This window comes from Palaemon carinicauda, chromosome 39 (genome assembly GCF_036898095.1).
Source record: "Palaemon carinicauda isolate YSFRI2023 chromosome 39, ASM3689809v2, whole genome shotgun sequence".
Lineage (NCBI taxonomy): Eukaryota > Metazoa > Arthropoda > Malacostraca > Decapoda > Palaemonidae > Palaemon > Palaemon carinicauda.
In genome coordinates this window covers 60262032-60289800 of record NC_090763.1, presented here as the reverse complement: position 1 = coordinate 60289800, position 27769 = coordinate 60262032, and the positions used below count along the sequence as shown (strand labels likewise).

The 27769-nt window shown below is 39.3% G+C and overlaps 1 protein-coding gene and 1 long non-coding RNA gene across 7 annotated transcripts in view; one reads left to right on the top strand and one right to left on the bottom strand.

The window, feature by feature from the left end:
* LOC137631214 (uncharacterized) overlaps positions 1 to 9945 on the top strand; it is a 312781-nt gene extending 302836 nt beyond the window's left edge. The window contains exon 3 of the long non-coding RNA XR_011041882.1: positions 9710 to 9945. This is a non-coding gene — a long non-coding RNA (uncharacterized lncRNA). The remainder of the gene's footprint in view (positions 1 to 9709) is intronic.
* LOC137631213 (EGFR adapter protein-like) overlaps positions 1 to 27769 on the bottom strand; it is a 1066467-nt gene that overhangs the window by 4643 nt on the left and 1034055 nt on the right. For 4 of the 6 annotated variants that reach the window (XM_068362962.1, XM_068362967.1, XM_068362966.1 and 1 more), the window contains 5 exons: positions 14424 to 14732; positions 13753 to 13940; positions 12355 to 12657; positions 11742 to 11948; positions 11265 to 11436 (listed from right to left, as the gene is read on the bottom strand). In XM_068362962.1, coding sequence (XP_068219063.1) covers positions 11265 to 11436; positions 11742 to 11948; positions 12355 to 12657; positions 13753 to 13940; positions 14424 to 14732 — 1179 coding nt within the window. The remainder of the gene's footprint in view (positions 1 to 11264; positions 11437 to 11741; positions 11949 to 12354; positions 12658 to 13752; positions 13941 to 14423; positions 14733 to 27769) is intronic. The other 2 variants (XM_068362963.1, XM_068362965.1) reach the window with 2 other exon arrangements.

The following is a 27769-nucleotide window of genomic DNA, read 5'->3' as shown; positions in this document are numbered from 1 at the left end:
TTGAATACAGTTTCAATTCATTGCAACCAATAATGATAGAAATTCTTGAATACAGTTTCAATTCATTGCAACCAATAATAATAGAAATTCTTGAATGGCTGTATCTCATGACTATATAAAGGGAAATGAGAAAGCGGACTCTCTGCTAAAAGAAGGCAGTTCATAGGTGTATTATTATTATTATTACTTTCTAAGCTACAACCCTAGTAGGAAAAAGAGAATGCTATAAGCCCAAGGGCTCTAACAGGGAAAATAGCAATAACTCTATGGTACCTGCAGAGGATATGTACCCCGTAATTCAGCACTCATAGAAACCTGGAGCTTTTGTTGGGAGTTTAGATAATCAGAAAATGAGTGATAATTTTAGGACAAATGCAATGTTGATTGTCTTTTCAACTTTTTTTGTGGAGATTACTTAAGACTTGATCATGATCATGAACTCCAGCAGCCTTCAACTCCCTGGATATAGTCTGACTTCACATTTCTCCAGGTTCTCCAATGTGCTCGGATGCACAATCTTCTTCCCCCAAGGGTAGAAAGGCAGCCATTGACCGTCTTGTTAGGCTTCCGGTAGCTCTGAGCCTCATTTGGAACGTGTGTGGTCTGACCGGGGCACAGAAGTGGTAGAAAAGGTGGACTCTCTGGTTTCTGTGAGGTAGGACTCGTTGAAGCCAAGAAAGTTCCCACCTCATCCCTCCAGCGTTTGTCCAGCAGAGGAAGGACTACCAGACTATAGGAGCCATTCCCTCGCATCTTCCACTGGAACTTGCAGCAAAGTTGACACCGGGAGTAATCACATCCTTTTTGCCACCAAAAGACTTCTATGGAGTAGCGGCTATGGCTACCCTCCAAGTGGCGTCTTAGTTGGACCACTGGTCAGGAGTAGTTGGCTATTTAGCCAACAATGAAGATCTTACAAATCCTGACAAGCTATGAGCCATGACAGATGTGGTGCTAATGGAGCAAGGGCCCTTAAATTCCTGATACACCAGCTGTGAGACTCGCAAAGAAGCATAGGCTGTTGAACAGGGTTGAAACTTTGGAGCGCCTCTCAAAAGTTGCATATTGTTCGCTCCTGAGGATGTGGATGCCACAACAGAGCGATGGAGGAAGGATAGCCAGGACTGTTCTCCACCACACACTATCTTTTCAACTATCCTCCTCCCTGGTATATATATATTTATATATATATAGAGAGAGAGAGAGAGACTGCGGGGGTTGGGGGTTAATCCTCCCAGTATACCACATTTGGGAAGATGCGTACGATCCAAATGGAGGAGTTTTTGGTACCACGGGGGAGAAAAATGGACGAAGTTGTTCGTTCTAGGTACCTCCTGCTGTGTACATCAACTCTAACCCCTATTCTGATCAATCTACCAGCTACATTATATTGCCTAGATTTATTCAAACACCTCGCTCTCCAAGCAGTGGTCCAGGCCATGACTGAGCAGAGTGCTCTCCAGACAGTAGACAAAGAATCTTCAGGCTTCTTCAGTCAAATCCTTGTCGGTAAGTTGTCTGGAGGCTGTAGAAGTCATCTACCACTCAGCATTAGTTTGTCCTCCAAACTAAGTTCAAGATGGAGACCGTAGTTAAGCAATCAGGCCTTATAGACTTGATAATCACAATCGACCTGAAGGATGCTTACTTTCAGATACTGGTATATCCTCCATCCAGGAAATTCTTTTGAGTAGTGGTCACTGATAAAGTATACATACCATTTCCAGGTAAATTGTTTTGACCTCTTTAACAGCTGTGCAAGTTTTCCCCTCATCTAGGCACGGGCACAAGCTAACGGCATAGACATTGTCAAGTTTTCCCCTCGTCTAGGCACGGACACAAGCTAACGGCATAAACATTGTCTTTGCTGTCTAGATGACTGGGTAGTACTGTACTGTACTGAGAAACTTTTAGGAAACCTTTCTCATTCTCTGAGACAAATTTCTTGCATTTTGCTGTGATCTGGGGATTGGTTAATTAGAAGTCGGTGTTAGTGCCCCAAGAAAACTTATTTACCTCAAGATGGACTTTAATGCGGACCTCGGAACAGTCTTCCCTTCTCAGAAAAGTATGTGCTGCCTGAGAGGGGCTATTGCTCTCCCCTGCCTTTTTCCAGTGAAGTGAACAAAGGTGAAGATAATCCATGGGCACCAGATTTTCCAGGGGCGTGAGAAGTTTCTGCCATAGGGAGGGGAGAGCTAGCCCCTCTAAGGCAGCACATATTTTTCTGAGAAGGGAAGATTGTTCCGAAGTCTGCATCAAAGTCCATCTTGAGTTAAATAATTTTCTTGGGGCACTAACACAGACTTCTAATTAACCAATCCCCTTTCTCAGCCTCGTTATCCTGTTGTCTCATGGAAAGGCTTGAGAAGATTGGTGTCTACTATCATGCCTAGGTATACCAGTCTCTGTGTAGGAAGCAGGGATGACTTCTCAAGGTTTATCATGATCCCCAGATTTTGTTAAAGCCTCAGAAGTAGTTTGTCTCTATGTTGAAGACTGGTTGAGTCTGCTAGGATTAGCCAGTCGTCCAGATAACGGAGGAGACGGATGCCAATCATGTGTGCCCAGGATAATACTATGGTGAACACACTAGTGAAGACCGAAGCACAGCACCTTGAACTGGTATTTCCTGTTGTCTAGGCTAAATCTGGAGTACTTCCTTGAGTATTTCCTTGAAGATGGATCAATTAGGATCTGGAAGTACGAGTCCTTAAGGTCCAGTGTGCACATGAAGTGCCTTGGTCTTACTGCTTGTCTGACTGTGTTTGCCGTCTCCATGCTGAATGGAGTTTGCTTGACAAACTTATTCAGAGCCGAGTGGTCGATGATGGGTCTTCAGCCTCCAGACACCTTTTTCCCAAGAAAGAGTCAACTGAAGAAAACCGGGGCTGGGGACTCATCAGATCTCCTGGAGAGCGCCCTTCTTCAACAGGGTCTGGATTTCTGCCCGGAAGGCTAGCCCCTTTGCTGATCCCATTGCAAAGGAGTCTATTGACACTGGATTCCTGATCAGGGGAGAGAGAGAAGTCGTAAACGGGACCAATACCCTGAAAGAATTGTGGAGATTGTCCAGGGTTCGACCCAGAGTTGCTTCCACCTGTCGCAGCAACTTTGTAGGCATCCTCTCTCTCCCCCCCCCCCAAAGTGGATAAAGGGGGGGATGCCTTTCCTAGCATTTGTGGCCTCCCCTGGTGGACTTAGTTCCTTTCCCGTCTTTGGTCGTAAAGTGCATTTTAGATACCACTATCCCAGTGTCTTCGCTGCTGTCTTGTTTGTCATGAACTTCGTTGGAGGGGACTGCTGAGGAGGTGGTGGTTTGTAGGGCTTGGAATTCAAAGCCATATGGAGGAGGGAATCCCACCAGGACTTCCTCCATCTCTCAGCAGCAAGCTCCATGTCCTTTTGCTCAAAAAGAGGGGATCCCTCTAAAGAGGAGTTCCTGAGCTTAGCGATCTCGACATTTGGGACCTGCAGATACCGCATCTCGACGTTTCAGAATGGTGTTCGCCCAAGTTCGAGACTTGATGGGCGGCAAATTCAATGGCATGAGTGCTTTTATGGTGCGTTCCTTGGAGAAATCCTCAGTTTGCAACAGGATTTCCAGGGTCCCCAACCACAGATCAAGCCATGAAGTAGCCTGTATGGCATACTTCGTGACCTTCTCCTGGTTGGGGATCTCAAATGCTGAGAACTAGACCTGACGGCTGGAGAGCCTCTCTATAGAGTCCCTTGGTCAGCTCTTCCAGAGAATGATGGAGAGGAAGAGCTGTAGAAGGCTCATCCAAGATCTCTAAATATCTCCTCTGCTGGATGTGAGGAGGTAGGAGAAGCGTGGTGGTAGAGCCGGAACGTTGGGAGGAGGGCTCGGAGAGCTGTTGGGCGATCTTACCTCAGGCACCCTTTAGCCCTCGAGACTAGGGCAAGACTGCACTGGTCTTAGAGGGCTTCTGAGTGCCAAAGACACGATCTAAGGAGTTAGTTTCACCCTAGAGGCTGTAACTACATCTTGAGACACCCTCTTTTCCTCTTCAGGGGAGAAGCAGCCAAGGTTCCTCGCAATAGGTCTGCTAGTGCCGTTGGATGGGAGGTTAATGAGGAGTGAAATGACATGGCAGGCCCGAAGGCTTGCACTACTGCTCTGACCATGGCACTGAACCAAGGCTGCTTGCTGACTGCTGCACTGTCAAAGAGATACCCTGAAGGGAAAGGGACCGAAGGTTCCCTGTGAGGAGTGTCTACCAATGTTTGCGGTAGTGGGTCCACCTTTGAAGATAGAATCTTTGGGATGCGGAACTCTTCTGTGGAGCCTCCTTTCCCTTTCCCCAGTGGTCACGCTGTATTTCGTTTGCAAGGAGGGAAATGGGGCGACAGTGACCTATCACAATCTGTATTGTGAAGTTCCTTTTGCCCAAGATATTATAAAGGGGAGAGAACCTGCTCTAAGGTGGTTTGGTGGAAGTGCGCAGGAGAGTGCTGGTGCACAGGTAAACATGGCCGTGCTGGCGCACAAGTAAACATGGCCTCCCAGGCGAGTGCTGGCGCACAAGTAAACATGGCCTCCCAGGCGAGTGCTGGCGCACAGGTAAACACGTCCTCCCGGGCGAGTGCTGGCGCACAGGTGACCTCTAGTGCGCAGGATTGGGCTGGCGCCTAGGAGAGCGCGCTGGTGTGCAGAGCGCGCTTGTGAATTGGAGAGTGCTGACGCGCAGGAGAACATCGCTAAGCATAAGCGCTTCTGTGTAAGAAAGCGCAGCTGCTCAGGGGTGCTCTGACGAGTTGGAGAGTGCTTTTGCGCTGGCAAGCTGGCAGATGTTGGTATTTGGAACAGGAGATCGCTGGGGCATTGGAAGGCGCTGCCAAGCAGGCGAATGCTGATGCTCCGACGAAGAGCGCTGATGCTCTGGGAAGCGTTGAAGTGCTGGAGGGCGCTGAAGTGATGCCGATGAGCGCTGGTGCATTGAAGCGTAACGGGATGCAGCCAAACGCAGGCAGACGATGAACAGGAGACAGAAACGGAAAAGGCAGGTCAGCAGGAGGGATGGTCTAGAACAGGGATGTGTCCTTAAGAAGGGCGAACATCCTCCGACAGGGATTGCGAACAATCCACAGAAGAGTTCAGGGTCGAAGTCTGAGGACCAGCAGTGGCATCATCTGGGGAAGGTTCAGGAAGGGGCGAAGGTCAAAGGCCGGAAGACGACTGAGCAGAGGCTCCTCTGCAACAGAAGTCTGCGAAGATGAGGCTGAAGAGCCGAAGAGGCACCTTTTCACCAATGGTGAAGGAACACCTATAAGGCTAAAAGGGGGCGAGCTCTGCAAGATTGCAGACATGCTCTAGGGACTGGGGGATCAGCAAGCTAACCTTTAGAAGCGGCAGTCCTCCGCAGAGGAGTCTCTACGAGTGAACTCCTCCTCCGAGGAGAAACACTCGCAGGAGAGACAGATGAAAGACTTAGTTTCCTCATCAAAGGATGAACAGGGACGGGGGAAACACAATCGGCAGCAACAGCTGAAGAACCTGAAGGTGTAGGGGCGTCAGTAGCTGACACGGAAGACGCCTCAGACACTACAACGTCGACGCACGACAGAAGATCTAACTCTTCAGTCGACGACGGCCGAGCACTAGCACCACGAATGATGAAGCGCAGCAAGGAGTCCTTTGAGGGCAGACCCGGACGCCCATAAGATGACCACACCTATAAAAATGGAGACAGATACAAGGCCTCACCCACGGGGGAGAGGTGGGGGTTGCTTTGCTAAGGGAAGCAACGCCATCTCTCGAGGACTGGGGTTGGCCATAAATTAAAGGGGATACGTACTACTCGGCAGTCTCCCGAAAGAGACCGAACGAGCACGAGCTTCGGAGGAAGGTCGGGAAGCGGAAAAAGAGGTCTTGGGTCTTTCTCGGAGAAACCTTCGAAGGAGAAATATCCCACTTTGAATTCTGCCGTCATCCAAACCTTTCCCACTGTCAGACAAAACACTCCCGACACTCAATACAGTATACCTGTTATCACTATCACTCCGTTGACCTCTGCAGGCGGGACAAAGAGTGTAGCGATCGTTGTCCACGGCTGACATGAAGGTTCCACTGGGCCGACCTTTAAGTCCAGGGCAAGCACGCATGGTTGCAGAAGTCAACATGCACACTAATCAGAGAGAAGGCACAAACAAAAGCAATTAATGATAGTCTAAAAATAGGCGAAGGATGAAGAATGGCAACAACCGTTCACCATCCAAGCCAAAAGCAAAGTGAGCTAAATCACTGATGTGTGAGCGGGAGCAAGCAACCCCCCTACCCCTGCTAACTAGCAGAATGGGTAGTTAACCGTCTGTAAGATTTTAATGGCTGGTGCTTTCAGCTTTGCTAAAAGTAATAACCCCTAATAAATAACCCCTAATAAATAGCGTAGGTTTGTATTCCAGTTACGGAAAACTTATTTTGTGGAGTTTAAAGGCTGTTCATTAATGGCAGGGGTAAGGAACAGTGATCCTAGCTAGCAGGATAATGCCTTAAGAGACTGACCATAATACACACTTATGATCACCGCTCAAGGCCCCTCCACCCAAGCTAGAACTAGGAAATGGGTGCTAATGACTCAGCAGGGACAGCTATAGGCTCCCCAAAACCCCCATCCTTATCTCACAAGGATGGTGATGTTGCAGACACTACATTAAACTATAAAGTTTGAGCAGGACTTGAACCCTAGTTCAGCAGATCACCAGGCAGGGGCATTCTTCATAGACATTTACCCACATTAGACCTGTTTGCCTTATCTCTGAACCACAAACTCTCAATTTACTGCTCTGTGGTTCTAGACCCAAACGCCGCAGTCGAGGACACGTTCCAGCATCCGTGTGATTGACCTTGACACCTATGCGTTCCTGTCCTTTTGCGTCATCAGAAGCGTCCTAAATTGAGCAAGATTCACAGAACGGCCCCAAACAAAATGGTACTCGGACCTTCTACATCTGCTTAGTAGAGAAACTGTGGGAGTTGCCACCTCTTTCTGATCTGTTGTGCAATTCACATGTCAAGATCTTCCACAAAGTGGTTGGATCCATTTGTCTGCATGCTTGGAGGTACCCAGCATCTCCTCTTGGAAAGAGTTTTTTCGTGTGAAGTTTCATGAGAGATACCTCCAGTGTTCCTCCACCTCCATAACGCAGGCTAAGCGGGCCATCTTCTGTGGTTGGTTTCGTAGGAGGAATCCTAAATCGACAGTCAAGGATTGTTGCAGGTAATAGATCCTCAAGAGTTATATCAACATCTTTGGCTAGTTTCTCTATAGAATTCTATAAAGGTGATAGCATTCAGCGGCCACGGCATCTTTGAGATGGGTGGGTAAAGTAGTAACCGAGATCTAATCTCTTGTGTGGGGTGGCTGAATATAGCTCGTGACAAGGCATTAGGTATGCTGAATAACTTCCTAACAAGCCACACAGCTATAAAAAAGCAGGGCAAACTCTAATTGTTTAGGAGCTGGAGATTTTGAACAATGCCCTGCGAGTAATGGTTTAGTGTAAATACAGCCTACATTTTGACACCACATAGAAAATATTCAACATCTACTTGGTGGCCTAAAGTATCATATATCCATGAAAAATGAATTGGACACAAGCATCCGCTACCATGGTCCTGCAGGAGGCCATGGCCAAGGCCGTAAAGTTTGAAGCATCTGTCTAGAGGGTATGTCTGGGTAGAAAGGGACAATAACTGGTAGACTGATGAAAGCCAGCCTGACATTTTGAAAGACCTCATCCTGGTCAAGAGTCCAAATAAAAATTCTCTTGGAGCTGATTACTGAGTGTAGGCATCTCTGCTACAGCAAAGATGTCATGGGTGCTCTGCAAGTTAGTAGGCCATGGCAGGGGTTTGGAAAATCCAAAATAGCACCGACTTTCTCTTGATCAGCTGAAATGCCTTCTCCAGAGTATATATCGACAGAAAGTCATGACGTGCTGCAATGACAACTGTTTTTTTTTTTTTCTTGAGTGATCCCAAACCTGTGGCAGAAGGTGAGCATGTTGTGGATAGTGAATAATTGCAAGGTAATTTTCATAATAAAGGAGTGTGATCTCAACAACTTACCAGTTATTTTATGGGCCATAGCACTTCACAGACAGAAACGCATCACCAGTAGCTGTAAAGCCCATCAGTCCTCTGCAGTTTGTTAATCGACCATGTGGTGTGATGTGAAAACAGTCAGCTATTGGTCCTCTTGAGAAAGTTTCAATTGCCATTACCCACAGGGATCATCAACTATGGCAAAATACAAAACCTTCAGATCCATACTAAGAATGTTGGTGAAGGAAGGGCCGGGCATTCAGATTAACTGTGATACTATATTCTTGGCAGCAAAGATGAAGGTATGACACTGAATTGTAACATTACTATGGAACTTGACCTGGTTCTTGAAGACAATTGGGAATGAGAACTGCAAAGGTTCAGTGTCACTCTTAAGGTGAATCTTCAAAGGAGGAACTGCCCTATGTTTGAAAGGATTGGACTCCAAATGCTCTTTGGACACCAACACATCTTAAAATTCTTGAACGCCAAAGGTGATGTGGTTGAAGAGATGGGTATCTTTTTATACCCGTTAATAGTATGGTTGACTTCCAAAATGGGCTTTGGGAAGTATGGAGACTATCTTTCAAGAGGTGGCTATAGTTTCATTGCTGTACTTTCTTGAACGTAAATCCTAGCAGAGGAGGATTACTTGCCTGAGGTGAAAGTTGCTTGGAGTGTGCACCAAGAGTGGGTGTCGTTCGAGATCAATCTGCCAAGACTTGTCAGCAAAGCTGGTTGCAGGCTGCTTAAGATGTAACACAACCTTTAAAAGTGTCATTGACCAATCATAGTGACATCAGCACTGGTCCTGTAACATCTGTATGTATAAGCTTCTGTATTAGAGTAGTACACAGATAAGTTTTGCAATTTAGAAGCAGTGCAGGGAAAAGAAGCCCAAATGATAACAAAGGTTTTTCCTGTCTCTTGCTGAAATTGTTAATGTGCTACTATTGCTTGGAGATTTATTTCTCTGCCCATCCTTCTCTCTACAACAGTTCTCAAAATGTCCAACATGGCGAGTGTTAATGATGGCCTTTTTTTAGCGAGATAAAACAAGCACAGTTTCAGCATGTATTATTTAAAGGCCACTCATGAATGGCAGAGGCAAGGGACAGTGACATTGCCCTAGCTAGCAGGATAATGCCCCAAAGACTGACCATTAATATGATCAACGCCCAAGCCAGGACCAGGAGAGCCAGGCAAAGGCTGTGAGGTTATACACTATAAGAAATTATCAAGTTTGAGCCGGACTCTATCTTCCATCCGGCAATTGCCAGGCAAAGACGTTTCCAATAGTCCACCAGACCCTTGATTAAGGTGTCAGGACCATGCTGATGGGCATACCACTAGTATAAATAAAGCTGTGATGTCGAGAAGCTCTTCTACATGTTACGACTTTAAACCAAAATGGCAAAAATTATTTGGCTAGCCAAAATGCTCTTATTGCCGTACACCACCACATGACTAAAATGCGCTACTAGAAGGTCTAGATTATTTAAAATTCAAGAAGGAAACCAGATGAACCCTGGCGAGTATAGAAATAATAAATTTTATCAAAATTCTGTTAATAATTATTGAATTTTTGTTGAAACTATAATAATTACATTAAGAATTATTTCTAATCTTGTTTCTTTTCAGTATGTACAGATGAGGAGTTGAACAAAAGGATTACTAGAAGATTAAAAGCATTTACTTAAAACAACTGAAAATTATCTATAACCTGGTAACCCAGGAGAAAATTAAAAACCCTTCAGAATATTCTCAATTAAAATGAAAATACTTTAATATTAATGGGTTATTCATGTGATGGGTTTTCAGGCTATCAGCGACGAATTAATGAAACAATTTCAATAATAATAAAGAGTATGATTTTATTTGTTTATTAATGACCTTGTTCATAAATTATTTGACGAACTGTGAACCCAAACTAACACATCAGTGTAAGTAAAATTACCTTAGGTTACCTCACTTAACATATATGCAGGAGGGTCAGTAAGACAGTCTTGTAGAAAAATGGAATAAATAAAAACCTAGATCTGATGAGGGCTCAAGACAGAAGAGAGTTAAGAGCTAATTTCTCTCAGTTTCCCATAAAACTGTTCAGTAAAAATCAAATTCCCTAACGTTAAAAAACGTTAAAAGCCTACTGATATCTAGACATGCAAGTCATAACTAATGGACATTTCAGATAATATATCTGGGATGTAGATCCTGAGAATCCTTCTTTCCAATGAAAAATCCAAGATTATGACACATACAAGGTTGTCTGCATAATTTGGAGCTCTCACGATTGTAAAAACTGAAAACTGAATAAAATCTTTGGTTTCCTGATCCAGGATGCTTATCATCAATTGATCAACCAAACCTGATGTTATGAATCAGCCTCGCAGTGCTAAACAATGTAACTGAAACCTATTTGACATTGAGAAACAGCAAATGGACAGAGACTGGTGTAGGGCCCTTTTTCATATGCAGCAATTTTCCCTTTGTCCAAAAGTACAAGGAAATATCTAGCAGATATTTCCTTCGTTCTTGCTTCCTTCCACCAATCTTACTATCCAATCTACTTTCTTTCACTTCATAGTGCAAATGCAGGGTTTTCTCTCAGTTACACACCAGGGCACTGAATGTCCTTGCAAGATCTAGCCCCTACATCCCCCAAAGACAAAAATACTTCATGACAGTGATTTACTTAAATACTCGGGGAGGTACACCGCAGAATTGGATCTACCTTATCAACCAAGGAGGTACATGGTTTTGAATTAGTTATCTTAATATCCAGATGATACAGCTTACAGCTGAGAATCCCTTATCATGGAGGTACAATGCTCAAAACCCTTCAGGAATATGGACTCAAATACTCTTATTGATCAAGAGCATTATTAACATAATTTCCGGACAAGCTACTAGAAAAAGCAAGTCATGGTTCACTCCAAGTATAAATCTTTGCTACCAAGCCATCCCACAGGTAATCTTTCTTTGTAAGATCAGGGTTGTATTTGTTTCAAATCCTTTTAACTTTAATTCTGCTAAACACAAAACTTTAAAAAAATTATCATATTTACTTTACATGATTAGTCTTACATTTATAAATCATAGGCAGTACAGGTTTTTCTTATATGACTGTAATAACCAGCAAGCTTACAATATTGATACAATAATAATCAAAATATGGTTTCAATACAAAACTAACCTTTATTTTGTAGCCTCTATTGGTCTTGACAATGAGATAATGCGCAATTCCAGATACTGTGAAATCTCTTGGCACCCTTAAACTGAGTGCATAGCACCCTGGCTTGCTCGTAGACTCTCTGACCATAAAAGCTCCAACTGGCTCATGACTTAACACCTCTAGGGCAATCTCTCTGTGGGGGAAAAGTTTTTTTTTCAAGTAAAATGTCATTGACAAAACACGTTTTAATATTAATTCTACATCATACAGCAAAGTAAAATATCATTGACAAAAATGCCTGTTTCAATATTAATCCTACATTGCTGTACACACTATTTTGTGTAGGTATTGTAAAGCTGTTCTTCATAGAAATTTACTTTCAAGGCTTAGGTAACCATTAAAGTAATTTCTAAAAGACAATAGTGAGAATCACCCTTATTTCAAAATATTTGAGTAATTTATATCTTAACATTACCAAATTTTGAGAGGAGCTCTCACCTGGGAATTCCTGCCTGGAACCAAGCAGCTGTCTTGAGGTGAGGTTCCTCTGGGGGAGTGAGCGAATCTGAGCGTTCTGGGAGGGGAGGCGGAGTTGCAGATCGAGTGCTAGACGTGGACACATCGAGACCCACCACTCCTGATGAAGCGCTTGAGCTGACGGATATTTGAGAGATGCGCTTTAACTTCACATCGTCGGAAATGCGGCTGAAATATCGGATATTTACTTAGATAAAACTCAATGATATTTCATGTTGGCCAAAATCGTACTCTAACCTTGGAGTATAAGAAACTAAACCAACCAAATGTAATGTAAATAATCAAACTTTTTTTTTTTTTTTATAAAATGATACTCAAACAAAACTAAATTGAAATAAAATACAGTATATCCATAAATAAATCTTTTAACATAATTATGAACAAAAAATTGGTGCTAAGTTGCTTTCCAATACCCAGGTACTACTGTACAATGAATATTGTCAAACAATTCACTAACTTCTTTGAAAATACATAAAAACAAATTCAAAATGAATAAAGAAAATGAAGAGTAACTTTTTAAAAACTCAAAACGTAATAGCTATCTCATTTAGCAAACAAAGTATATCGCTATTACCACTTATTATCGTTTTCATGGTGGTCCTGCACATCTGTAGAAGAGACCACACTGGACACAACGGCGTCGCTGACTTTTTCGTTGACGTACCCGACGACGGCGGTGCTGGTGGTGGAGGAGGAGCTGGAGCCGGTGGTGACACACGTGGTGGTGTGACACGAAGGCGAAGACGATGACGACGAAGAGGTGACTAGGGGGCGAAGGTCTTCCTCCAGATTTAACGTGGACTCCAAGGTCACGCTTAACTTCTTGATGAGCGGTGGCTTGTCGGCCAGTCTTTTGGTGCTGTTGAGCTCAGACGGGCTAAAGGGAGTTTATTTCATTAGAAATTTACAATAGTCTTTTATTATGAGTGTTAGCTCAAGTCTACAGTATAATAGCACAGTAATTTATACTCTACTTTGTTCCTCATAACAATATTAATTTAGATATCGCATTTTATCCATTGTTATATGATCTAATACGTTTTCAGCCAATTTTATGTACAGTAATACAGTATATCCACACCGAATTTAGACGTTAATTCAAATAGATGGTTACTGGAAGTTTATAAAAACTTGAATATTATAGTTTTAACATTGTTTTACCATCAATGCCTTTACAGGTTATTTTCATTATATTTTTAATCATTCTTATCAACACATTATTGGGATTTTCATTACATTTTTATTTATAATCTTACGCAAAGATAAAACTGGACAGAAATCTTTATATCAAGTAACACTATAAATGAACGATATAAATGAATATTCTCACCGTTTAAATCTATCTTTATCATTATTAAAATGGTTCATGTATATATCCTTAGAAGGGTAAAGTAACATGTGAACATTTTGTTCAAGAAAATTTTTATAACTGATAGTATCCTGAATTTCATACCCAAAAATGAAGTACTTATAATCATTACTACATAGCCTAAAATATCCTGACATGAAATCCAAATTTTCTGCCATGTTTGTTTTGATTCTTATAAGTACTTTATCAGTAAAAAATCCATCTTATTGGCCCACGTGAAAAAATAAACCGATCTCATTTCCTACAATACGTCTCGTATTATTCAAGCTCACTGCCTGGGGTATATATTTCAAACAACAGATTTAATCAGCATTTGGTTTTTATACAGATTACGGTAATATTTTGAGTTTAAAGTAACGTAATTATCTATAATAAAAAATATGAAAATTATCATCTCAATTTATTTTAACTAGCTTATTTAGAATTATTCATTTCAACTTGCTTTAAATTATGTAGTCGTTATTACTATTGTATTATAATCTAGATATCACCAAACTTGTCATTTCGTTTTATGTTTCAAGTGTACAGTACACTTATTCTTTTCTTTTGGAAATTAAGTATAAAATTAATAATCTCTTATCAAAATGAAAGCATGATGCTCACCTGTTGCTGTTTTCGCTGTCAGGCGAATGCAGAATATTGTCATTTTCGGGATGCGTGTGGAGGCCTGGTAGTGAGGAAGGTTTCTGTAGGCCTCCAAGCGAACTGTGCGAGGGGCTCTGGGCTAAGGCGGGGCTACCAGGCGTTCTCATGTTGGGGCTTGGACTAGAATCACGAGAGGCGGCGGCACCCTGGGGGAAAAAGGAGACAATTAGATCGGCTGAGCCTTGGGGGAAATGGAGATAATTAAATTGTCAGGTGAAGGTAGAGAAAAGGAAGACTTTTGGATCTGTTGTTTACTTCATATGGAAGTAAGGCGGAAATGAAGATTGGAAACGTGGGATAAAATTGATCCTATATTTGGAAAGACGTGGATAAAAAGAAAATTTCATAGGTATGGAAAGGTTATGCTTGGTGTCGTGTCCAGAGCATAATGAGATGTATGTTTTTGTTTAGGTCAAATCAGTTGAATGTTAAAACATAAAACAAAAAAATTAAAAAGTATTTCCTAATAGGACATGGGTAATCAAAATTCCTTTAAAGCACATTCTTTTTCATAATTTTCATGAAACACGTCAAGGAAGTATAGAAAATAACAGAACAGCATGAAATGAAAATATAACCAAATAACAGATATATATATAATTGTCTGAGGGTCATCATATTCATTATACCTGTAAGGATGATGAGGAACAATGATGCTCACACGACCTTTTGTGCGGCGGTGTGTGGTGGTGGATGTTGTGTGTGTGATGCGTGTGGGTGTGTGTAGGCGTGCCGGAGGGCGAGGGCGTGTGCGTGTGGGGGTGGGTGTGCGAGTGATTGTGGGGATGAGCTAAGGTGTGCGGGAGTGGAGGAGGAGGAGGGGTGTTGCCGTGGGCGTGGGTGGGGATCACATCTCGGATGGTAGCCCCAGACTTCTGAAGGTGGGCGGCGTAGGCTAGGCGGAAGGCGTGCCCAACGATGCTGTTCAACTCCTCGGCCTGCAACACGAGAAGAGACAAACATGATTATGGAGAGATGATGGCAAAAGAGAGAGAGAGAGAGAGAGAGAGAGAGAGAGAGAGAGAGAGAGAGAGAGAGAGAGAGAGAGAGAGAGAGAGAGAGAGTTTCTCCTAAAGTCGAGTTGGAAGGTAAAACCTTTTGTTTTTGTGTACAAGTGAAATCAAAATAAAAAACAAACGCAAAGGACAAGAAGATTCACTGCTTGGATTCGTGGCTGATGGCGACTGGGAAATTATTATAAAAAATCAAAATAAGTTACGATCAGTCCGCAGCTGAAAGAGCATCATATTATTATTTTAAAACACGATTAATGATACCGAATCACTAAAGGTATCTTAAGTCTAATTTACAACTACACAATGTTTAATACCTCATGCTTTCAACATAAATTAATTTGAAAAAAAAAAAAAAATCCGAGCAAGCTAATATTAATAAAAGGAGATTCATACCTTGAAGTTCCACAAAATTTCTAGGTTACACCTTACCTTGTAGTAATAACAACAAAAACAAAAATAATACATTAGTGTAATGAACATTCTCCATATGACATACTCTAATAGAAGGTTCTTAATTTCAAACACATCAGCAAATATCACGTGAAAAAAAAAAAACATCTTTATTTTGTTTTTCATGGGCAAAATATATTTCCTAAAACATTCGTCCTTAAAAAATTAAAACTTATGTTAATTAAAAGAAAAAATAAATCTTTCACTATGCAAAACTCATTATCATTCTATATTTAGTGTCCCAAGAAAATCTTTTCATTAATATGCTAAATAATGGTTTTCTAAAAAAAAAAAAAAATTTAAATGAAAAAAATTTAGTTTTTAACTATAAATTTTCCGGTAACAGCTAAAACATTTATAGTATAGTGTGCAATATTAGTGGGATGCTAAAAATACTCTCTAATTGATAAAAACTGGGGGTTTCTAAAATATCTCGGATTAAATAGCTCGTCACGTTAACTATTAATCTATTTACAATGCTTATATAAAAGATTCCCCATTTAAGACAAGCAGAAATATAATTTATGATAAAAAACAAATAATAAGTTGATAAAAATAATCTAAAAAAAACTACTTATCTCCATATCATATTGATAACTACCAACGACTCTCTCTCTCTCTCTCTCTCTCTCTCTCTCTCTCTCTCTCTCTCTCTCTCTCTCTCTCTCTCTCTCTCTCTCTCAATGAACTCGCAAATTCATAAACTTAACAACAAAGGGAAACAGGACACACGTTGTTTTGTCGCCGACATAAGACCCGAAAAAAGGAACAGGAAGCTAACCCGTACCGCCCACGGACACAATATAAAAGCTGAAGAAATTGCATTGGCTCGGGGCAATGTTTCCTGCTTAAACAAAGAACTTGTTACCGGTTCTCTGTTAATTCAACATATCATCAATATGCTTACTTACACTAACCCTTTCTGGAGGGCGCAACAAAGATGAATTGGGGGAGGAAGTATGGCGCGCGCGCGAGCACGTGCATGCAATATTATGCGATACGATTTTTTTTAGGTCGAAGAAAGCAAATAATGCATATTGCAAGGAAGGGGAAATGAAGACTAGTATAGTTGCCAAAATGTCAACTTGGAAAGGTTCAAAGAAGTTAGGTTTCTTAACTGATACGTGTTCATGACGTGTATTTGGATCATTTTCAGCTTTGTTGGCACATTGCCAACTTTGGGGAAATTTTTTTGTATGAGCCAATCAGCATAATGTGTTATTTATCACTAATTAATTTCAAATTTAAATTTTTTACTAAGTGCACTCCGGGAAATTTATTTCTGATATCTTTTTTTTTGTGATTAAAGGTGAAGTTCACAATCAAATGTAAAGGTCAAGGTCATTTATGGCTGTATTTGTATTGTGAAAATATGACCAAGTGAGGTTTACACATTGTTATGGTGAATAATGTCGACGAAATTGTGCATTTACGATTAAAAAGACAGACTTAGCACTCTTTCAAACAATTTACTTTAGATATCTAGATATGTATCCATTTGAAAATTGCTCTTAGCACTTTTACAATTTGATCATAAATGACATTGACCTTTACATCTGATGGTGACTTTGACCTTTAATCACAAAAAAAAAGATATCAGAAATAAATTCCCTGGATCAAACTTGTATACAAAAGTGTTATTTCAACATGATTTTAGGACACTTAGTAAAAAAATTACATTTTAATTAGATGCAATAGCTATAAATAACACTAATGGTGATTAGCTCATAAAAAATGTTTCCCCAAAGTTAGCAATGTGCCAACAAAGGTGAAAATGATCCAAATACACATATGAACACATATCAGTTAAGAAACCTTGCATCTTTGAACATTTCCATGTTCACTATAAAAGGGATAGCTCGCTACTAGACAATAACCTTCGGTCATATACAATAGATAGAAAAATAGGAAAATTACCTAATATTTTGTTAAGGTGTACAATTGGGTGAGATGAATATATGGAAGCAATGTTCATCCACATTTTCTGTGTTAACATTAATCCGTTTTTAATGAACTTTCTTTACACCTGTCATTGAACAGCAGGAACCAGTCTCTCACCACTTGCTCAAGCTTCCAGATGGTACGTGACGTCCCTTGAGTTGGGACTTGCAGTCTAGGTCATCAGTATCGTCATTTTGGAGAGCTCCGGTACAGTATATTGACTATGGGAGTAGTAGACAGTTTCGCTATCTGGATTTTGTGTGTACAACCGTATAGAGCAACATAGATACGAGAGTAAACTAAAGTAAGAGGACATTCTAACATGTAAGAAAAAGTAATGTTCATGGTTAGGACTTAAAATGATTTTTTTCTCCCTCTCTTTTTGTTTGCTGATATGTATGTTATCATCATTGTTAAGCGTTAATTCTATTGTGATCTTATTACCCAGACCTTAGAACTCTGTGGTCAACCTGCTAATTGATGTTTATAATATATCACTGATATTATTGCATCTCATCTTGTTTTTTTACCGATGTCAAAAGTGTAAGATCACTGTACCCTTATTGTAACTCTGTATATGGCTTTTGTTGAAATAAAGATGATGATTAGTCGTTATTATTATTATTATTATTATTATTATTATTATTATTATTATTATTATTATTATTATAACAGATTTTACTTGGCGGTTCTACAAGTATTTTAAAAGTTAGAGCAAATGACTAATTAGTCCTTCAAGACGATGAAGCTTCCGTCGTGAAATTGTATATTGTTATTAATTAATCGAAGACGATGTATAAACACCTAATTCAGTCCACTGAATTATTGAAACATACCTAAATATACCATGGATGAAATACGTTCATCCAAATATAGACGGAATTTTTAACATATAAACTGGTTATATCTGAAACTTCTGTGGTTAAATTAATGGATGCAGATAAAAAGAAAAAAAAAATCTTCATTGAAAGTGTTCTTAAGTAACCAACATACCCAAAAGGAAAAAGCAGAGAAGAAAAACATCTAAACTTAGATTGAAAAGACTAAAACGAAAAAAAAATTATTGGTAACATCTGTGCTGGAGTAATCTTCCCTGTTATAGGTGGATCACGTTTTTCAGACATAAACCGGAGTTCCAACGTCCATAATCTGGTCTCTTTCTCAATACCACGTTTCACATGCCCCACCTTTTATCTAGAAGCTTACGAACCAGCCCCCGCACCAGTATCTGATAACCAGGACCCTTTAATAAACGGAAACATTTTGTTCCAGTCTAAAGAACCAAACGCCCACCATGAATTAATCAGGAGATTTCATCTTGCGACATAAGTGACCACTAGTAACCACGGTTGCCAACTTGCTTTTCGTTCTTGTCACGTATACACTCATACGCACATGAACGTTTGCTCCTCCGTTCAATTCCTTTTTTTTCCTCCAAAAGTAATTCCTGTGGTTTCCTGGGCGAAGCTAAATCGGCAAACCTTCGTCAAAATCTCCACCCGAACACCCATTATTTTTCTTTCAAAGGGTCAGTTAACAGCCTGTCTGAGCTCTCATTAGTTGAAATAGCTGTCCCTTTAGAAGCCCAAACCCTTCACACACACGAACGAACGAACGAGAGAGAGAGAGAGAGAGAGAGAGAGAGAGAGAGAGAGAGAGAGAGAGAGAGAGAGAGAGAGAGCGTATTGGCAATTCAAATCCTTTTCATTTCAAAATATTCCTGGGAACTTAACCGCTGCACATTCTAAGGAGGTTATTAAGCTTCTTTGAGACTCTCAAGACGTAGAGCAGACATCTATTCAAACCGCTCGGAAGCTTTGGCGCAACGCTTGACAACCCCTGTTACCGAAAAGCAAATGACGTTAGGTCTCTCCCTTCATCTCGTGTCAAGAGTAAAAATTGCCACATTATGACAGCGCCATCATCCGGGAGGTTTTTGGGCCGCATCTGAGGCAATGACCTTTGATCGTTGTATAAAACACTTTCGTGATGTGTTTATTGCCATTTTGATTCTAAGAGGTCTATAGTCCATTTCTTTTAGCGATGCATATTTGCACCGACTCGCGGCGGTGCCCTTTTAGCTCGGAAAAGTTTCCTGATCGCTGATTGGTTAGAATTATCTTGTCCAACCAATCAGCGATCCGGAATCTTTTATGAGCTAAAAGGGCACCGCTGCGAGTCGGTGCAAACATGCATCGCTAAAAGAAATGGACTATAGTGTAGATAGTGAAACACCTAAAAAGGATTTAACGTAACGAATAAGGCCTGAATTTCCTAATGTACTGAGCGAGAGACATTAAAAAGGATTTTAATTAAGTCTGGTATGTTGTCAATGTAAATACTGCAAGAGGAAAAAATCGAATAGCCTTCTTTCACGTAACATGGAGTTATTTACGTAATGGTCACTTGCCAACATATCTCAAGTACATTGTAGGCATAATAGCATTGTCGTTTAGATAACAAGAATCAGAGTAGGAATGTCCTCCGGGACACTAATGAAATCAATGGAAACGTTCAAATACTTTATTGCGTACTAAGTATTTGCACATTCTCTTTAAATACTTGTACAATCATTAAGCAGAATTTTTTTATAATTAAATACGATTGTACGCATAAAATCCAGATGGTCATTTGTATGAGTAAACAAAGTTTATCAAAAACAGACTCTTCTTAACACGGAAAATGTGGATTCACACTCCTCTTAAGTATATAAAAAAAGTCTATGGTAACGAATGAAAATAGATCTATTTTTTTTTCAACCATTTTAAAACTGCAATGCATAAAATCAAATTCTCTTCTCTTTTTCATTAATATAATTTTTATATAACAAGTCTTACTGCTTGATCCATCTTACATAAGTTAAAAAGCCACATAAACAATTGGGTGAATTGCTATATGTATTTCCTGGTTAAAAAATACAATTAAATAACGCTAGATTTAATTAAATTTGATTAATTTAAAAGGCAGTATTTGAATACAGAATCTGGAAATCTTACATCATAGCAGTCACAGTATATCCCAAAGTAGATTTTACTCAACCAAATACATTCGATTTTGTGTTTATTATTCTTTCGACATCACATCCCTATTGCATATGTTAATTACGGGCTGTTACTTCTCACATACTAATCATAACCTATCACCCCAGAACACTTGCCTAAATAACCAACGTATAAAGGACTTTTCGGAGCAGATAGAGCACCTTGATTCGTTGACGAATAAGAAAATAGAAGTTCTCTTCGGTTATGATATGTATCAACGTATGTATTACATCTAAATACTAGGGCATTAAGAAATAAAATTAGTTGGACCTATATCCTAGATACAACCTAAGCTATTCTATTTTGTGAAATCAGAAGAATTCGAGAATGCGTATATTGGGCATTTTTAAATCTTTCATTATCAACGATGTGTCTTGATTGAGCACTTAAGTCTTTCTCTATATTCAATCCCCACTAAAAAAAAAACAATTGCAGTTTTTTTTTTTTTTTTTTTACTAGAAATCATTCACACAGTTCATATAGGAAATATCTATATTAATGGTGTTACTGTTCTTAAAATATTTAATTTTTCCCTGTTTCCTTTCCTCACTGAGCTATTTTCCCTGTTGGAGCCCATGGGTTTATGGCATCCTGCTTTTCCAACGAGAGTTGTAGCTTGGCAAGTAATAATAATAATAATAATAATAATAATAATAATGATAATAATAATAATAACAATAATAATAGTAATAATAACTGCATCGTAGGGAACAAAAGAAAACGTTCTTGATACCTCATACAAAAGAAATTTAAATATTTTAAAAGATGTCAAATTCAAGAATTTCCAGTTCTAACATAATTAAAAACTCAAGATAGATATTTAGCCTAAAAGGGTCTTACTGATTAACAACTTAATGAATAAATAGGCCGAGTCAAATAATAAACACAGCAAGTGAGGCATAATGTAATTGCACAAAACCGGCCTAGGAGAAAGTACGCGATTTCAATGTACGAAAAATTTTCCTCTCTCTTCTCTCCTGGAATTTACTCATAGAAGGTTTTAGGCGGGCCACCTAAAAGAGAGACTGCATCTCTCTCTCTCTCTCTCTCTCTCTCTCTCTCTCTCTCTCTCTCTCTCTCTCTCTCTCTCTCTCCACCAAGACTTAAGAAAAAACCTTTTAACGGACAACCGCTAAAAACTTTAGGCAGAAAATGAAGTGGTAGCGCCCCTCCCTTCAAATTCCCCGCATGAATCACAAGAGATCTTTGCCATTGCAGGTTGCATACCAAATCCGGTTCCAGGTCTCTTGGCGTCAACGAGGACGCTGAAAACATGGGTGTGGAAAGGAGTGGAAGGAAGGGAGATGGGGGGGGGAGCAAACTCCCCTCCCCAAAACCCAATGATGGTACCTGGCTATAGAGAGAGAGAGAGAGAGAGAGAGAGAGAGAGAGAGAGAGAGAGAGAGAGAGAGAGAGAGATTTTGTAATAAAATAAATCATTCACTTCGACATCAAGATTAATCCATTTAGAAAAATACTATCAGAGCAATATATCAATCAAGTCTACTTAAGATATGCTTCGTTATATGTTCATTCTTATTACCGTTTTTGTCTTCCCAGCAACAAACTCCCCCCCCCCCAACACGGTCACTAAATTCACACACACACACACACACACACACACACACACACACACACACGAACTCCCTTAATGTAAATATAGAACCGCAATCATGCATTATATCTTTTTCAAAAATCATAAATTACATTCCTATTTTATTGTCAAACAAAACAAACACAACTGTCATCCTTCTCCATACAAGAAAACATCATCGGTTAATCCTTATTTATCCACAAATGAAAGTAATAACTTTCATTTACTTTCGAGAGTTTTCACTTCATGGATCGCATTCAACATACGTCAGATTATATTACGTAGGTTGACTGTCTTCTCCCATTTTTTTAACAGTCTGTCAACGCAATGTGCAGCATATGGGTCTGGCAGTTTTGAGGGCAGGTTTATCCGCCTTTATCAGTATTATTTCCAGTTTTAGATCATGGATAGCAACGTCTCCTTCAACAAGGGATGATGAGCCTTGTTGCTATCCAAGAAAGGTTATGGTAAAAAAAAAAATCCAGGCTAATTATACTTTTGAAAAACTTGTATTTACTAATATTTTCAATAAGAAAAGATTCAATTTCTACATCATTTCAATTTAGGGATCGGTTTTTTATGACTAATGTGATAATTTTCGTCATATCTTTATTTTCAAAATGTGATAATCCCCGAAAAAAATATTCTTAAAATAAGACAAACATTACTGTATTCAAATTGGTAATTCGATTAAATATCTTGTCCTAAGGAAGATATTTCCGATAAAGGTTATTTATATTCGACTTAAAAGTGTCTGTGAAATATTTCAACTAGATAAGTGAATAAAAGCCCCAATAAAAAATTCTACTTTACCCAAGAGTGACAGCATGACAAGCGAGTCACAGAAAATGAGTGAATATAATGATCAACTCCAGATATGCAGTCGATATGAAGGAGAGAGAGAGAGAGAGAGAGAGAGAGAGAGAGAGAGAGAGAGAGAGAGAGAGAGAGAGCCAAGCAGCCAAGACGAACGAGTTACAAGAGTGGAGAAACCTCGAACAGGAAGCGGTAACAAGCACACATGGGATATATATTTTTTTTCGAGATTCAAAAGGAGGGATTAGATGACACATGGGGTTTCAAATGTTTATTTATTGTGAGCTCAGTTTCTTGTAAAAGTACACAAAAATTCCATACGGGTTGTATCGTCATGGGGAGCTTGCTTGACTATGCAAGCAGATGCGTACAGATTTACATGGGAACGGCATTCAAACATGACGATAAAAGACTAAATGGAAGAGCGCTTTCCTTGCAATTTCACGTTGCACCATAAAATTGGTTGCACCTAAATATATTCATAAATCGAAAATACCTTATTTCTATATTACTACTGCATCAATTGATCCCAAACTTTGTGTACTGCGAAATCAGGAATAAATAGCACACGTGTTTGTACACACATGAATGCATTCTGAAGAGACAGATTTACTAAACAAACACTTCACGTCAGTTTCCATAAACATGAGCGTATTCAGATCCAACGAAGTCATCTTTTCATAGGAAGGCGGACATAACATGAGGTTAGAAACATAAAGCGAGAGAGACACCCCGAAAGAGGGGAGCCAATTCAGGAGCCCCAAGACCCTTCACATGAAAGAACTTCGTTGAGGCCAACAAAGACGGCCTCTTCTCCCCCCACCCCCAAGACGATGTCCCTCTGAGGAAATAGAACTTACAAATTCTCCCAATAGGATTTCTTGAAATGTGGGAGTGTAGTTGCTTAGTGGGAAGGGGGCAAGACTGGCGTTAACCCCTTCACCACAACCATCACGCTAAAACCGTGGGAGACCAAACATGTGGGAGGGGGGAAGGATGGGCTGAAGAGGGAAGGCGTTCCAGAGACGTGGGGTGGCACCCCTATATACTGGTAGTTAGTTAGAGAGGTGGGGGAGGTCACAAGGACTTCATTATTATGCTCATGGTGGCAAGTGGCGGTTGCAGTGGCCTGCGAGGCTAAAGGTGGATGACTGTATTCACTATCCCAGGATTAATAATCAACAATGATGGTTATCTTTCCTGGAAAAAAAAATAAGAAGATGGATTTACTAATTTTCACAATTTTTTAATATAAATCAGATCCTGACTGGATGGCCTTTCCCAAAATATCATGACCCATCACCCTAAGTATTTTCCTCTTCCACATCCGGACGACATTTCAAGACTGTAAATCAATCAAGATCCAACCACCAGCTAATTGGAACGGAAATGATCCATAGCTGGGTCATAAACGGGATGGTTAGACTTCACTATTGATTATCATTACACTGATGACTAGCAATCAAGTGGAAACAATATTTAATTTGCAGCATCAGTACTACTAGTAGTAGATATTATATCTATATTTTTTATTTCCCAAAATCTAAGGTCGTCTCCATCTCAATTCCTAGAAAAAATATTACATAAGCGGATACTTTATATGTATGAATTAAAACAATAAAAATTTTGTTCAGTGCCTGTTTTATAAGAATAAAATTATAAAGATGTGAATCTACATATTTACTATCAAATTGGGTTGGATGGAAAAACATATTTTACGATGAAATATTCAAGCATTAGCCAAATCCTATCAATACGTGACTTTCTAAATGTATCTAAACTAGAAGTTCCTACCGTACTTTAATATCATACTTTAAAATTTCATTCAATTTGGGGAAACGATTTTTTTTTTTTTTTTTTTTTTTTGAGGGGGTGAAAAATCGTAAGCTGAGATGAAGATCGACTTTCTTTTCGACTTATACTTTCAATTAACTTATCGCCACATTTGTTTTTACTTTAAAATACCACATTGCTTTTAATAAAAAAACCAACAGTAAAAAAAATATCAGCAGTATTCTATACGAAAGCATAATTTCTTGACGTCCTTGCCCTCTATCCTTTCCTCATCTTAAACAGGACACTCCAAGTAGGATTACTTCTATCTACTGTAGCTTTCCACGCAGTTGTGACGCTTTGCAGATTGGATTCTTGGTTAATAGACACCAATAATCTAGGTTACAAGGTTCTTTCAGTGGGTGGGTAGTTATGATAATGGCCTTCAATTGTGGGTACCATCTGGCAGGAACTGGATGCTACTGTTGAGTGGAGAGGATGCCATAGATTCGGTTTACTTTTTGAGATGAATGGTTTGAATAGTTTAGTGACCTCTCTCTCTCTCTCTCTCTCTCTCTCTCTCTCTCTCTCTCTCTCTCTCTCTCTCTCTCTCTCTCTCTCTCTCTCTCTCTCTCTCTCTCTCTCTAAGCTCTTGATACTTAAAATAAAATTTGCTTTAATAGCCAGGCCTTCTCCATCATGAGGCTCAATACTACGCAGTACTCTAGAAGTTTTATTCCAGCTGTTACCAAGTTGTGGAATGATCTTCCTAATCGAGTGGTTGAATCAGTAGAACTTCAAAAGTTCAAAGTTGGAGCAAATACTTTTTTGTTGACCAGGCGGACATGAGTCTTTTTATAGTTTATTTATGACATATTTGTTTTTGATGTTGTTAATAGTTTATATATGACATGTCTGTTTTGACGTTGTTACCTATTTTAGAATGATTTATTGTTAATTTGTTCTCTTCATTTATTTATTTCCTTATTTCCTTTCCTCACTGGGCGATTTTTCCCTGTTGGAGCCCCTGGGCTAATAGCATCTTGCTTTTCCAACTAGGGTTGTAGCTTGGATAGTAATAATAATAATATATGAGCACAATATATGAGCCATCTGGTTTAGGCAAAGATAATAAAAAGGCCGAGTTGAAATAGGTGCATGAGCTTTGGAAAGGTCCCTTGAAAGTAAAATCAATAAATAATACTCGCAATACACATCACTCACGAAATCTCAAGTGTCATTTGACAAAAATATGACTGAAACTGTCATTATCTCCCGAGAGATGGCAATCACAAAAACAACTACACCCATCTTTGCCTAGAGTTTTAACATATTTGACCTTTTGTGGCTGGGGAGAGAGAGAGAGAGAGAGAGAGAGAGAGAGAGAGAGAGAGAGAGAGAGAGAGAGAGAGAGAGAGAGAGAGAGAGAGAGAAATTTGAATAAAATTACACTGACTACCTCACCTCATAATGATATTCTTTTACGAAAACCGACAGTGATTTTAGGCCTCTGGAAGCACTGTAAACATTTTAGAGGCGTTATTGGAAGAGGAAGATGTGTGTCAATACAGAAAAAGAACATGAAGAACATCATGAACACAAGAACACCGAGCACTAAAGAGAAAACTGGCTTTGCTTCTAGCGAGAAGTCAGTCAGTATTTATGACAGGAAGCTTGTCAGGACTTATGACTGCAGGTGGAGCCGATGTCAGTTGATCTTTGTAACGTACTACACATCCTTTATTGAATTCGTCAGAACAAGAGGATAACAAAAGGGGAGAGAGAGAGAGAGAGAGAGAGAGAGAGAGAGAGAGAGAGAGAGAGAGAGAGAGAGAGAGAGAGAGAAATTTCTATTACACACACACACATGTATATATATTATATATATATTTATATATATATAATCTTCATAAATAATTACAAATTTTTATATACACATACATATATACTGCACACATACATAATTATACACATAATTTCATATGCATATATATATATATATATATATATATATATATATATATATATATAGTTTATAGCTAGAAAGTTATAACCGTACATGTAACTGTATGTAAAGCAAGACAAAAAACAAATTACATATTAAAACACCACACCCCAGGAACAAAGACCGCGACATAACGGGAATAGCAATGAAGTGTCAACAGCCAATAATAACTGAAATATCAGAAATCAACATAAGATCGAATACAGCGTGAGAAGCAGTATGGAGACAAAGTTTTTTTTTTTTTTTTTTTTTTTTTTTTACAGCACGAGTTGGCCAAGAGTATTGAGGGACACGCTGCTTCAAGATACCGGTATCTGGTCTGGTGTGAATGTTCGAGGGAATGTTCGAGGAAAATGTCTTTTTAACAGAGCAGGAAATAAGATTTCACTACAAGAGTACTAATTTATTCTCAAGCTTGGTACTTCCTTATCCAACGTTCGACATCACAGAATCAGATTTGGTTTCTTTTGGCTTTTTTCCAGACTCTGGTACCACGGAAACAACGATGAATTTAATAATGCTTGGATATAATAACAATAATCTTCCCTATGTAATAAAAGGCAAGTGTCTAAATATATAAAAAGATAAATATATATATATATATATATATATATATATATATATATATATATATATATATATATATATATATATATATATATATATATATGCTCAGCTCTCCCCGTCCCTCGGGAAAGGGGGAGAGGGAGTTGTCATACTCTGGTGAGAGGGGGAGTGCGTGTGTGCGCATATATAAGTATCTAGCCGCCATTTTTGACGGGTTGCGTAAACTAGTAGTAGTAATAATAAAAATAATAATAATAATAATAATAATAATAATAATAATAATAATAATACAGTATCATTAACTATTACATTATTACCCAGTATCAAAGGTTACCAAGGTGATTAACTTTCCACGACTACACATCTAAGGTATCACTAAAGTACCTGTTTGAAGAGACTTCAACAAATAATGACTTTTGTGATCTTCAGCTTTTTTCCGGAGTCCAAATCTACACATTTCCAAAAACCAAACTCTCTCTCAACCTCCGTTGGTTCAACGGGACATCATTATCACTCATTGCTGTCCGCAACCGATCGCAGTGTCTCTTTTTATTATTATTATTATTATTATTATTATTATTATTATCATTACTAGCTAAGCTACTACCCTAGTTGTAAAAGCAGTAGGCTACAAGGCCAAAGAATCCAACAGGGAAACTAGCCCATTGAGGAAAGGAAATAAAAAACTACAAGACAAACAATCAACAATTAAAACAAAATATTTTAAGAACAGTAACAGAATTAAAATAAATCTTTCATATATGAACTATAA